Source organism: Echinops telfairi, unplaced genomic scaffold, assembly GCF_000313985.2.
Source record: "Echinops telfairi isolate 266 unplaced genomic scaffold, ASM31398v2 ScPeMD7_5592;HRSCAF=6446, whole genome shotgun sequence".
Lineage (NCBI taxonomy): Eukaryota > Metazoa > Chordata > Mammalia > Afrosoricida > Tenrecidae > Echinops > Echinops telfairi.
The window spans coordinates 49,827,225-49,841,203 of NW_022109491.1; the positions used below are offsets into that span (position 1 = coordinate 49,827,225).

The 13,979-nt window shown below is 45.5% G+C and overlaps 1 protein-coding gene across 2 annotated transcripts; it reads right to left on the reverse strand.

Annotated features, from left to right (window-relative positions):
* Positions 1–7,074: 7,074 nt before the first annotated feature.
* CD93 (CD93 molecule) lies at positions 7,075–11,289 on the reverse strand. 2 transcript variants are annotated; one of them, XM_045295308.1, is made up of 3 exons: positions 9,369–11,289; positions 9,134–9,269; positions 7,075–8,852 (listed from the first exon to the last, which is right to left on the reverse strand). In XM_045295308.1, the coding sequence occupies exons 1-3, from the start codon at positions 11,158–11,160 to the stop codon at positions 8,828–8,830; spliced, it is 1,953 nt and encodes a 650-aa protein (XP_045151243.1). In that variant the 5' UTR covers positions 11,161–11,289; the 3' UTR covers positions 7,075–8,827. The 2 variants fall into 2 exon arrangements, with proteins under 2 accessions (XP_045151243.1, XP_004717005.2); XM_004716948.2 differs by having other exon boundaries at positions 9,134–11,287.
* Between the last annotated feature and the right edge of the window lie 2,690 nt (positions 11,290–13,979).

The window sequence follows — 13,979 nt, forward strand, 5'->3', positions numbered from 1 at the left end:
TGAGCGTTTAAATGTGGATTTAGTGGACTGTGTCTTTGGGGCAGGGAAGAGCAGGCAGTGAATGTATGTCACCTGTTACATTTCTGACAAAAAGAACAAGACACAAACATGGGCTTGTTCCACCACATGTGCTTCCTCCTTGGGGTAAATAAGCCTCCGTTTTGGAAATCACTTTGACTAAGAATCGGTTTCTGGCATCTTCCTTCCTGTGCTTTACACAATGATGTATGTGTGGATTGTGATGAGTTGTATGAGCCCCTAATAAAATGATTTAAAAAGAAGAATACCACAGGAAAATTAGCATTAGGAGACAAAGTTTACAACTCCATCCCAGTTTATAACTCTGCTCCTAGGCATCAAAAAGAAATTACAAGAGTTAGAGCTAGGTCTAGCAACCCTAGGGATCTCTCTCTGTGTGTCTCTGTCTGTCTGCCTCTTTCTCTCTCTAATAAGCTTAGATAAAGCCGGGGGCAAATGGTGCCCACAAGAAAGAATTTTATAGAATTTTGTCTGTTTATTATTAAACCAACTCCTTCTAGATTAAGGCAGAAACAAGGATATTCCAAAACCCCCTAAGTCATAAGACTCTGGCAACTTAAATCTATCATATATTTACCACCTGTTATAATGCTTGCTTATCTTCAGCCCAAGTCTTGCATGCTATGTTTGCCTTTGTGAATAAATGCAAAAAGTCTAAAATGCTGCAAAATTACCAGGCATAGAAATTTAAGTACACCTTTCCCACCTAAAGACAGTCAAGTTCCTAACTCAATGGCCAAACTGGCAGGAGGACTGAACCTGGAATTTAAAACCTTCCTGAATCAACCTCTGCTCAGCCTCCCTTTTGATGACTGACTCACCTGCAAGTGCAATTTGATTATGCCTATGCGTTACTTGTTATATTTTTAAAAATTTGAGTTGTTAATTCTCTGTCAAGGGGGATAGATGCTTCTGTTGAATTGTGAAAAATCTGTGACAAGTCCCAATAATCTAAGGTGGTGTTGGATTTGCCACCAGAACCCCTGTTTTAACTTATTATTTAATTCTGCCCCCACTCTGAGCTGTTTTTACCTCATGCAATTAAGTTACAGAGTCCCCTTCTGTAACTTCACTACCTCTAGTATCTTGTTTTAATGTCATTTGGGGTTTGGTTAAACAATTACTTTTGTGCTATCTGCCACTAAACCAATATCCTCACTTGATTTTCAGGGAAAACAAATGTTTTGTAGCAATGTACCAAGCCTTTCCTTGAGATTTAGATGTGTGGTAGGGAGAAAGCTAGAACAAAAATTCAAACTACAACATGCAATGCTGTAGAAAGAATGTTTAAGAAAGAAATCCCATGGTCCAGCGCCCAGGTGGGTGTCAGTCAGTTTTGAAAGCTATAATCTCTAATTCTGTTACAGTTAATTGGAAAAAAAAACCTTTGAGAAACTTATCCGTCACTAGGGGACAAAGAGCAGACAAAACTCCTGAGGGACTGAAGCACAGCTGCAATGCTTAAACCCTTTGGCCCAAGTGCCCCGGAACAACAGTAGCTTCGGACACTATTTACCTTAGCCTAGCAAGGGCGAGTCTGCGCAGCAGTTAACATTTCTTGCAGCACGTAGATAAATAATGCAGAAAAGGTAGAAGAGGACTACCCAGAATTAGACAATGGCCCAGATAGCTGTTATATACACTATAACACCACTGCCGGCACTAGATTTATCTGCATAGCTACTATCAGGAACAGGCACATGGCGTAGGTCCAGTTTTCAAGGGATAGACCTGCATTCCAGTCACGGTATTCTCTTCCACTGCTGCCTCACATGTAGTAGCAAAAAAAGAATGGCTTGCACCAAGGTGATGAACACAAGCTCTGATCAGCACTCTAGCATCTCCTGGTGAAGACGGATGAGATGGTATCTGATGGAAAGCCAGCATTGTGAATTTAAAGAGCCTGCATTAGCCTGGCTAAGGCCCACATTGGCTAAGGCTATCCTCAGTACTCTATCTATACACATACTTCTAACCACTGAACTGCACGCGTAGCCAGTCCAAATCCTAGAAAAAGCAGGGAGCGGTAGTGTCTATATGGAAAGACATAGACATAGACGCAGACACACACTTTAGGAAATGTGGCCTACAAGTGTCCTCAGCGCTAGAACATAAGGGAAAAGGAATTATTTTTTTAAATAATTTTATTGGGTGTTCATACAGCTCTTATCACAATCTATATATACTTCTATTGTGTCAAGCACATTTGTTGCCATCATCATCTTCAAAACTTTTGCCTTCTACTTGAGCCCTTGGTATCAACTCCTCATATTTTTCCCTCCAACCTCAACCCTCCCTCCCTCCCTCATGAACCCTTGATAATTTATAAACTGTCATTATTTCATGGATTACACTGTCTGATGTCTCCCTTCGCCCACTTTTCTCTTGTCCATCACCCAGGGAGGGAGCTATATGTAGATCATTGTGATCTGTTCCCCCTTTCTCCCCTACCTTCCCCTTACCTGGATTCCCTGTGCTTCCATCTCTTATCTGTACCTGTGTACATGCTCTGGTCTAGCTGGATTTGTAAGATAGAATTGGGATCATGATAGTGGGGGGAGGAAGCATTGAAGAACTAGAGGCAAGTTGTCTGTTTCATCGGTGCTCTACTGCACCCTGACTGGTTCGTCTCTTCCTTGTGACCCTTCTGTAAGGGGATGTCCAATTGATTACAGATGGGGTTTGGGTCTCCACTCCGCACTCCCCCTCATTCACATTGATATGATTTTTGTTCTGGGACTTTGTTGCCTCATACCTGATGCCATCAACACCTCATGATCACACAGGCTGGTGTGCTTATTCCATGTGGACTTGGTTGCTTCTCAGCTTCATGGTTGCTTATTTATCTTTAAGCCTTTAAGACCCCAGATGCTGTATCTTTTGATAGCTAGGCATCATCAGCTTTCTTCACCACATGTGCTATGCACCCATTTTGTCTTCAATGATCGTTTCAGGAAGGTGAGTAATCATGGAATGCCCGGTTATAAGAACAAAGTATTCTTGCATTGAGGGAGTACTTGAGTAAAGGCCCAATGTCCGTCTGCTACCATGATACTTAACATATAAATATATGTACATAGGCCTATTTCCCTTTATTGTACATACATATATTTACATATATACATGCCTGCATTTAGACCTCTATAAAAGTCCTCTGTCTCCTAGTGCTTTTGTCTATTTCAGAAAAGGTAGCTATTTCTCTTTGTCCTTTCATTTCAACCTCTTAAACCAACCAATTTCTGATTGTTTTTATATTGAAAGTGAAGAATCTTTGAGAGTAGAGGAGGGGTGAAGAATACACAGTAATAGTGTGCTTTTAGTCTGGTATTGTTCTTGGGCAAATATAACATTGCTGGGAGTCCATCTGTCTTTTCTTTTGCCTCATTAAGACTGTGAAATTTTCCCCTAGGACAACCTTTGATGGGACATTCACAGAATTTTCTGAACAACAGACCCAGTAGAGCCTGAAGAAAGCGAGACTGCAGAACATGAACAAATGCATGTTTCAAGGACTCACAGCCCCAAGTCAAGCATCTCCACTCTAAACACCTTGCCTCCCTTCATATTGAATAGATTGGGAGCGATTTCTATGTATAGAGGCAGGGTGGTAATATTCTATGCCCCTTGTAAACAGGAAGCAGCTACCAAAAGAGAGACCTCTGCCCCTAACCCCACAAGGATATACATACATGCAGTCTCTCTAGAGGGAAATGAGACAGGGCTAAAGGAGCGAAGGTGGAGATTTGAAAAGAGCATGTGCGGAGTCCATGACAACATCCGAGACTACATTTTTCAGGATCTATTTGCTGCCTGATGGAAGTTGGGGAATTGGGTGTACTGAAGAAACCCTTAGAGGTTCTTAGTATGCTAATAAATAAATAAATGGATGAATGAATAAATAAAGGAGTGGGGAGGACTATTGAGGGGCAGACAGCTGGCAAGAAATATTGAGACTGGCCAGGCTGCCTGGCAAAGCTTTCTCTTTCCTAAATGAAATCTCTCTGGTGAGGCCCCATGTCTTCCAAAAATAAATCTTTCTTTTGGTAAGACAACAACTTGAATTCTGGGAACATTGTGGAAGATATTAACACGAGTTCACAACAAATATATTACTTGAACAGATGTTTATTAGAGCAGGTGGGTAACAAAATGTACAAAGGCAGACAAAGCTGCTATATCTTAAGAGCTGAGATTCCACAATAATTTACCCACCCTCCAAGGAGCGGCACTGTAGTCGAGCCAGGAAACATTTATGCAGAGGATGATGAAAAATCCTGCACAGAAATCCCACAATTCCAGAATTTGTGAGACAATTTTCAAATTCACATACTTAAATTACTTCCATTTTCACTGAGATTTATGAAGTGGTTACTGGTGTTCACATTCACATCTAATCTCATCAGAGCACAAAGCCATACGTAAACTTAAGCCAAATATGCAAAAAGAACTTCGGTCCAGGGTAACAGCAGGCAAAGTTTTTGGAAAGGAAATACTTGCTACCCTTACAGATAAGCTTTACAATAGGAGAGAGGAATTCCTTCATTTCTAAAATAGATGGACGCTCTCTCTAAGCACAAACTGAAACATTTTTAAAACACTTCATTTTTTAAAATATCACTTCACTAAGTACTACACTTGGGAGTCTGGTACCAAGCTTGATGACACTATGTGGGAAAGTTGGATTATTGTCCATGCTGCCCCCTTCCTCTGTTTTTCGGTTGACAAATCTTCTAAGCACAGAAAATTAAACACTGAGTTTGCTGCCAAAGCAAGGACAGACATGTTTTCAGTGATCATATCTCAAATTCCCATTCTTAGGCTATTGTTCAAGGTGATGGACATGTGTACAGGACACTACCCATTTTGCAGCTGTTAGAATCAATGTTTTCCTGTTTCCCTGATTTAAACAATGCAGAAACTAAAAAGGAAAACAATAGGAAAAGGTTGTCCTATGTTTGCTTTTAAAAATGCCTTCATTTGGAACTCAGTATATATATATATTTTAAATTAGATCTCATCTCTGCTCTCTTTGTTTCCACATAAGTCATTATAGAAGAGAGGAACGGGCCAGAGGTACCTGATAAATATAACCAGATTCTTCCAAGGCTGTTTAGTGATGAAAATCCAGGCCCCAACACATATGCTCAAATAGTCTCATGAGAAGAACTTGAGAATAGCAACATGCACATAGGTGTTAAGAGAAAAGAAATTTATTTACGACTAGGTTAATCCTACATAATGTACATAACACACCTAGATGTTTAACGTTGGCTCTATTTCCTGCCCCAATCATCAGGAAGATGTTAAGATGAAGTTTTCTGTTCTGTCATAGAACGGCTTAGAAGTGTCACCTCCTGCTTCCCAGAACCTGGTGTGACCCACCTACTCAATGTCACCAGGTAAACAACATGTAACTGAAAATAAAAATTTTAAAATGAACTTGTGACTTAAAATCAGAATGGTCACTGAGCTGCTAATGTGAGGAGGCATCTCCCTTCTCAATATTCTGTCTTGAAATTAGTTTTTCTAAGAGTCTCCCAAAATTAGTGAGCTATAGGAAAATTTTTGGACAATGTAAATCCCCTCTATCCTGAAGACTTCAGGTGGTGTCCTCTCCTTGCACACAAAGTCTTGACCGAGTCTGCTGCTTGAGGGTCACAGTTGCCTCTCATGATACAAGCTTCAGGAGACCAGGTGAGTAGCCAGTATGCAGAATAAACTGCACCCCTTCCTAACAGGACCAAGAGTACCTCTGGCACCACCCCACAACCCAGCCCATCTGTCAAAGACCTCAGTCAGGGAACATATGCTTATCCAGACCAGTTGTGGCCCCTGAGCTCCCCCACATAAGAATCTACATGTCCCAACATGACTTCAGAAAGAATGGAGAGACTAAAGTGTTTACTTTAAGGACAATGATTTCCATCCTGTGAAGAACCTCTTTGAAGGGAGATTCTGAGCAACTATGCTAATTACAGCCCTTTCTGCACATGTGAGTTCCACAGACGGGTCAGGAGTCCTGCTAAATTCGGAGCCAGAGTTGCGCATTTCCACCCACAGAAGAACTCAAATGCAGAAGCCAGAACCTGGATTTGAGGTGTATCAGGAATTGGAATGCTGTAAAACATGAATGGGCAACGTATCATCTCAGCAAATTCAAGACCTAAGGGCATCTGCTTAGTCCTTATAGTTGAATCCTCCCATCACCCCAAATGATAAGAGTAGGCATGTCAAAAGACCTCGGGTGCAGGTGTTGAATGTGCCTTTATTCTCACTTCCTACATATATTAGCGAATGCTCAAATCACATGAATGATTGGTTACCATTCCGTAGACTACAAATCTCAGTCTGAGAGTCCCGTGCCCACAAAGTGGTGTCAAATCCGCAGTCTCTGAGCCCTAGTGGCACTGCCAGAGAAGTGTTGGGCTGCTAACCACAAGATTGACACTTCAACCCTACCATCCCGGCACCCAGCCCATCCGTGGGAGGAAGATGGGGCTGTCTGTTCCTGTCAAGATTTACAAAGGCTCCAACACCCTGAGAAGAATCGCTGAGTTGGAATTGACTCAATGACAGTGGGTGAGTCTCAGTTAAGTGGCAAACTGTTTTACCACTGGATGTGAAAGAATACAGAAGACTTCAAAGCAAAGTTCTGAACATCCTATTCAGCCCTGGAGTGTTTCAATCTTTCCTTTCATTCTTTCAGTTCTCATTTTCTTAAACAAAAGGGAAAAAATGAGCTATAGCATCTATGTCCCATACTTGACAAAAAAATCTCTTTAACCCTAAAGACCGAATACCTAAGGTGTTAGTCAGCCTTCCCAGGGTGCCCACCTCTTGCAGGAATGCATTTCTTTCTTTCTTTTTTAATTGAGAGTTAATCCAGCTATCATTCCATAGTTCAATCACATCAAGCAGTATTGTACAATTGCTACCACAGTCAGTTTCCAAACCTTCTCTTCCTTCTTGAACTCCTTAACATCATCTCCTTTTTACCCGCCCCGGCTCATCCCACCCCACCCCCACCCCCCACCCAGTAGCACCACCACTGTACCCTGCCTCCAAACCCGTATTCTACATGTTCTATATATTCTACCTATAGGCTCATCAAACCTGGGTTTCATATACCAAAAAACAGAAAAACATATTACACAAATTGGAGGGATGCAAAACCAGAATTATTCCAGCATTTTTTGTTCTGAGAAGCATACAGTTGTGGTGTTGGAAAGAGACCCATCCCTCAGTCCATTCTTTGCTCAGATGGCAGCAAAAAGCCCTCAGGTGACACGAGGCTCCAATTTGCTTGGATGACTTGTAACCCGTGGTCCCCATGACGCTAGGAGCTGCTTTCCAGTGTTTCCGCAGGCAAGACTGTGCAGCAAGAGCGCTGTGGAGCCTGTGTTGAAGGAAGGAGTCTATGCAAATGTGCATTTACAAAGGGGGATAGAAGCCAACATGGCTGAGAACAGCTTTTATGTTACAATGATTTTACCCACTCACCCCTCTTTTTTGTCGAATAAAAAGATGGAAGCTCCTTAACCAGTGCTGCGAGGGCATTCCGTGTGATCAGTCCCTAACTTTGGGATGTCCAATACTCTGAAGCCAGGGTTCAACATTCCCAGAAGGCAGTATCAACTCTGATCTAGGCTAAAGTGCCACATAAGGACAACTTGCAAAACCCAGTACATCACACCTAGCACACATCCTTTAAAACCCAATTCTAAGGAACACATTTGGCTTCAGAGCGTCGTAGCATGGCCATGAGAAACTTTGGTAATGTCTTGGTGCCTGCACTGGCTCTGAAACCAACTCTCTTTGGAAGTTTATTTTTGGTGTTCCTTACACAAGTGGTTGACTCCACATTCACATGTTGGTAAAACAAGCTTGTGGACCTTCTAGATTGCATTTCCAAAAATGTCTTTAACTCATCGCAAACAACATTTCCGCCTTCTTGCTTTTATTTCAAACTTGACTTCAATTCAAAACTATCAGAAGCTTACCCACTACTATCGAGTCGATTCCTGACTCATGGTGACCTTATATTTCTCAGGCTTTGCAAATCTTTACAGGAACAGGGAGCCTCGTCTGTCTTCCATGGAGTGGCTGCTGAGTTGTAAGTAGGAAATGTGATTTCTAACTCCCGGCCTCCTTGCCCATTGAGCAGCTAATCATGCATCTGACCATTTTAGGGGGGTTCAACAAGACAGAACACAGGTGGATTTAGGCTGGGGAAAATGCAAGGATGTAAATGTATAGAAAAAAGTCCAGTCCTGCCCATTTTCCCTGTCATCCTTTCAGTGACAATCAAACAAACAAAAACCTTTCAGTGGAATCAAACAGCTGGCTGACCTAGCTTGTTTTCTACTAAGAGGAAAATGCCATCTCAATTTAAACTGGCCGACTTTTCTTCTTCAAGTTAGGAAGATGAAGCAAGCTGCAGCACAAAGGGCCCCATTCGTACTGGTCTTGTTAGCCCTTAAACCAGAATCAGCATGAAAAGTGAAATTGTCACATTTGAATTTGAAGATAGAGAGCATATGGCTAATATTCACACAATTTCCAAAATGACAGCACCTTCCCACCCCCTCACTTCCCATAGCTTCCACTTTAGGAATACTGTACACATATGGAAAATGCCTGTGAACTCCCAAGGAGAAGCCTTGGAATGGCTCGCTAAGACTCCAGTCCAGCTTCTGGGAAGGATGAGGTCCCTGGCTTGGCCGATGGTTTCAGGATCTGAGGATGGTGGCAGTCATCTGAAACTGAAAGGCTCTGCGGTCACCTCTTGTCAACAGTCTGTCCCAGGTGATGGACTATGAGAAACAAAAAAAAATTGTGACAGTTTTGGAAGTCCCTGGCTCCATGTCTTGTGTACATTTAGACCACGGAGAGAGGTCCACCTGTACCTGTGCCAGGTGGGCACTTACCAGATGACAATCAGAAGTGCCTCCAGATTGACTAATAGAGATTTACTTTTGAACACCCAATGCCAATGATATCATTGGGTCTGTCCCTCCTCTTAGTTTGTGCTGCCCATTCACCTCCCACTTCCCCCTCACCAGCAGCCCCTCCCACCTCCTAGCAGGATTCTTACCTGTACTGATTCTTCGTGGCCCTGGGCTCAGCTCGCTCGGCAACCCAGGCATAACTGTCGGTTGCACTTGGGACTTTGTTCTCCTTCTTCTCTGCCCGACTTGCTTTCCGCTTGCGATAGATCAGTAGCCCTAGAGCTAGAGCCAGCAGTAGTAAGATGGCCACCACAGTGCCCAGAATGTAGTACAGAAGCAGTTTCTGCCCATTGGGGCTGTCTTCCCTTATCAAATCCTCACCTGCAGGCTCAGCATGGCCAGCAACGGTAATGGGGTAGCTCATGCTAGGCTCTACCCTGATGATGGGGGACCCACTGGAGGCCATGGTCTTGGGTGGGACATGAGTGATGAAGGTGTTGGATTGCAAGGAGGGTCTCTCTGTGATGGGTTCCTCCTCATAGACATCCTCGGAGCTCTTGGGGGTACTGGATGTTTTAGCAGAAGGTGTGGTGCTCCGCTGGTCTTCTCCCTGGGATGTAGGTCCTCCTACAGGTGGTTCAGGGGACCCGTGGCTAAGGGTGCAGGAGACCCCATCGGGAGACCGCTCCCAGCCTGGCAGGCAGCCACAGTGGAAGGAGCCTGGCACATTGAAACACTGTTCCCCGCAATGCTCAGCTCCTGGGCTTGTGCATTCGTCTATGTCCTGGCACTGGGTGCCATCCTCACCAGCAAGCACGTAGCCCTCCTCGCAGGAGCAGTGAAAGGAGCCGTAGGTGTTGGTGCAGTTCTGATCACAGGGGTTCTGGCCAGGGACACACTCATCTATGTCCTGACAGGTCCCCTCCCCAGGCTCATAGCCCACCCAGCAGGCACAGTGGAAGCTCCCAGGGGTGTTGATGCACACCTGGGGACAGGGGGAGGCCTGGCACTCATCTATATCACTGCAACCCAGCTTACTCGGGTCCAGCTGGTAGCCCAGTGGGCAGGAGCAACCGTAACTTTCCCAAGTGGGCTTGGGCTCACATGTGGCTATCCCTCTGCATGGGTTGGAGCTACAGGGGTTTCGAGAGGCACAAGTCACCATGTCCTCTAGCAGCTGGTACCCTGGTAGGCAGCCACAGTTAAAGGAACCATCAAGTCCCTCAAAGCATTCCTGCTGGCAGCCTCCATTGTTGAAGCTGCAGCCAAGTTTGGAGTTGACACAGAGTGGTCCTGAGGTATCCCAGTCAAACAGCTTACTCCCTTTCTCCCTGCACTGGAAATAATTGCTCCCATTCTTGCCCTCCTCCCCACAGGCCACAGTTGCTATAGAGGCGAAGGGCACAGCATCTAGAGAGGAGCTGCTGGCCCCAAAGGGGGTGGTGTAGCTAATCTGGCCTGGCCCTCCTAGAGCCAGGGGCCGGCACATACCTCGAAAGCTGAATTTACACACGAAGCCCTCGATGTTGCTTCCCGGGGAGCCAGAGTTCCCGCAGGGCCCCTCAGACCAAGTGGGGAGGTGGCTGGTGCGGCTTGGCAGGAGGGAAAGGTCAAGCGCCAGGGACACGCAGCGCTTGGAGATGCAGGTGCCCTTGGGCTCCTTGTACCAGTTGGTGTACGACGTGTTCTCCCCGCCACCGATCCAGCTGAAACCCTTCAGGGGCAGGTTGGCGTCCAGGCACTTGCCTTTTTCCCGCTGCAAACCGATCCAGAACTTGGCCATGCGGGCAGTCAGCGGCGCCTCCGGCAGAAGCAGTTGGGCTAGGGCCTCCTGAATGTATCGGGCCTCCTCGGCGCTCCGCACGGTGGCCAGGTTCCCCCCGTTGGTGCTGCAGTTGAGTTGGGCCTCTTCGGCGCTCAGCTTGCCCCAGTGGGCCGTGAAGCAGGCAGCGCCCGCGCACACCACCGCCTCGGCTGTGTCCGCCCGGACTCCCGGCCGGGCCAGGAGGGGCAGCGGCAGCAGCAGCAATAACCAGCCCGGGGAGAGGGCCATTCCGTTGCTATCGGGGCTGCCAGCTGTCCGAGGTGAGAGCGACACGCCTGGCCACAACCTCTCTGGCGCACAGGAGACAAAGGCTGCAGACTCGTCACGTCCCCCTGCCCCAAGGCGCATCCTGTGGCTGGTGTACTTCTTACTGCTCGCCGGATACGGGGGCTTCCTGGACTGAATAGTTTTCGGCCTCCTGTTGCCTTCAGCACAGTTTCATTGCTCATAAAAGGAGACAGACGCTTGCTCTGTGCCCAACAAGGGCTAAGGAAACCGCTCCTGGCGGACGGCGGCCTGAAGCTCTGCTTGGGCTCCCGTCTCTTCCCCTCTCCTTGGCTGAGTGAGCCGGGACTTTGGGGAGAGTCGGGACTGGACAGAGCTCACACAGTAACATGATAAAATTCCACTTTGGTTAACAAAAACAAGATGAGAAAAGGGAACCCCTAGCCTTTTTTAGAAGTAAATTGAGTTGGTCTTCTGCCTTAGCTCATGTTCCCCCATTGGGTTTGGGAGTCTTTTTCCTTTTATTCCAACATGAACTCTAAATAAAGAGACGAGCTTTAAATAGGCCAGGGCCGTGGGAATAGCTCAGAGTCTAACATAATGCCAAGCTCCTCTAAAAGCCTGAAGCCAGCTTGCGAGGGAAGTTGTGGTGCGACGGGTTTTTCTAGCGCAGGAACAAAGAAAACACAAAGGCCCCTCCCTCCTGGTCTTGCGCGTCCACACTGCCTTCCCCGCTTCTGGGGGATCCTTCATGGGACAGGTGAATCACAGGGCCCCGGCCGCCCGGAGTGGGAGTCAGCTCCTCCTGCACACAATGCGCCACTCACACAGACATGCTTTGCCTGTCGGGACTTTGTCTGGAGCCCCTCAGAGATGGGCCCCAAGACCCCATGGCTTTGAGGAAACTTGTTGATATGAGAGGAAGGGGGAGAGGGAAGTGAGATAGGGACCCGCTGATACAGCTGGCTGCATTCCGCGTCATTGCATGTGTTGTGTGAGTCTGAAGAGGACTTTATACACTGGTATGGGACCGATGAGCTAATATCAGACTTAAGGACTTGATCTGGACTGGGCTGGGATGTTTTCTTAATATACAACTACTCTTTGATATACAGTGCTCTATTACACACATATGAGCATCTACGAATTTGTTTCTCTAGTCTACCCAGACTAACACATAAATCTTCGTGTGGAAGTCATTTCAAATATAGTAAAAGGATCACACACTTAGCAATGTGGTCATATGCCCTGCAGCCTGGATCCCACTCCTCCGCTTGTACTCTGAGGTCCCAGTGAGGGCACTGAGCTTTCTCTTTAAATCACTCTAGAAGTTTATTTTACATCCATTGGAGTCACACAGATAGATCCATTTAACTTCTCAGCTCTTCGGCACCAGACTGATGGGTTTGTGTATTACTAAAGCATTTGAGTTTGTTCATTCTGTTCCCGGACGTGACAATCAAATGAAGGAGAGATTGAGACGCATACAGAGAGCTGTTTCATCGAGTTTTAATTACAACCCCTTAGGCGGTAATATTTAGGAAAGCTTTATATTGTTACCTTTTAATTAGTTGCCCTTTAATAAACATTATATTCCACATGGAAGAGAATTTGGAAAAATGTCCACTTAAAAGTAGGCCCCTAGCCTATACACAGTCCTACAAGAGCAAGTTTGTCTTCAACTCCCAAGATACTAGATAGTGCACATTTATAATCTCAGAGTCAAAAGAAGTCATGAGACCGAGAGACTGTAGAGGGAGAAATTGAACTAGACAGAACCCTTCACTTCAGTCATCCTATGTGACTCCTGTGAGCCTTTTTTCATTTACAGTGGGGAAACAGAGTGGGAAATTGAATAGGTGATATTTTTGTTTGGTGCATACAAATTTTAGCTCATGTCTAACTGAATTTGAGTAACATTTTTTATCATCAATTTTTCTTTTAAAGTTTTTTTTATTTTAAAATTAAAGCCCAAGAAGAATCACTGATATTTATTTCCTATACGCTTACTTCTGGTGCTAACATTGTTACATAGAGGAGCGGGTGCTGCGCTGATCCTGCTGGGTGGGAGGACCTCAGTTGTGCCACTGACAAATTCACACAAGGACACAGTCCTCATGGTGGAGGATGGGGCAGGAGGGGGCCAGGGGAGGCAATGGGGGTCTTTTACCTACTATCCTAGCACAGAGCAAGAAACTGCATCTACACAGAATCTCACTCACTCTGCCATTAGTTGTGTGACCACCGGCACCCTACTAAACTGCTCTTTAACTAGATGTAGGACCATGAAATGCCACCTCTTGTGGGCTTTTGTGAGGATTAAATGCGCAAATTTCTACGAAGCACTCAGAACAGGGTCTGCAGGAAGCTGCTATCCCAGCAGGCGGCTGCAGAGTGCAAAGACCACCTGAACCCCGGTCCAGGCATTTTGGAAGCTCATCTTGATCTTGTCATTTTCTGGCTTTGTGCTGTGACCTTCACCCTTTAGAACGCTGGTCTCCTTAGTTGGGAAAGTGGAGTGAATAAATGTAATGTTGCTATGCAGCTGTGAAGATTAAATGAAATGAGATAACGAGCTACAAAGAGCTTCCCACAGAGCTGGTGCCCCACAGGTACTCTGCACACCATCCTCTGGTACGAATATAACCACCCAGGGTACAGAAGGGCAAACGGCACCCCGACAGCTCATCCCCACTGAGAAAGAAATGAAAAGGAGCAACATTTCTATTACATTTGCTCAGGACTGGAGACTTATTTTTAAAGGTTTTCCTGACTTGCCTCTGTGCTTGAATCTTTGACTGGGCAAACATTCTTTCTAGTGAATTTTTAATTTTTGCCCATGTAGTAAATAATCTCCTCGTGTAATTTATTACGCACGATACTTATAGAAAGCTTCATCGGCTGAACGCTGTTTTTCAGGTGAACTCTTGGCAGCTGACTTT

What these genes read in the sequence shown, in the direction of transcription:
- CD93 (XM_004716948.2), bottom strand. Translation starts at nt 11,160, where the DNA reads ATGCGCCTTGGGGCAGGGGGACGTGACGAGTCTGCAGCCTTTGTCTCC. An exon ending in GCCACGAAGAATCAGTACAG is followed by an intron (nt 8,853 to 9,133) that starts GTAAGAATCCTG and finishes TGTTTCTCATAG; the next exon opens with TCCATCACCTGGGACAGACT.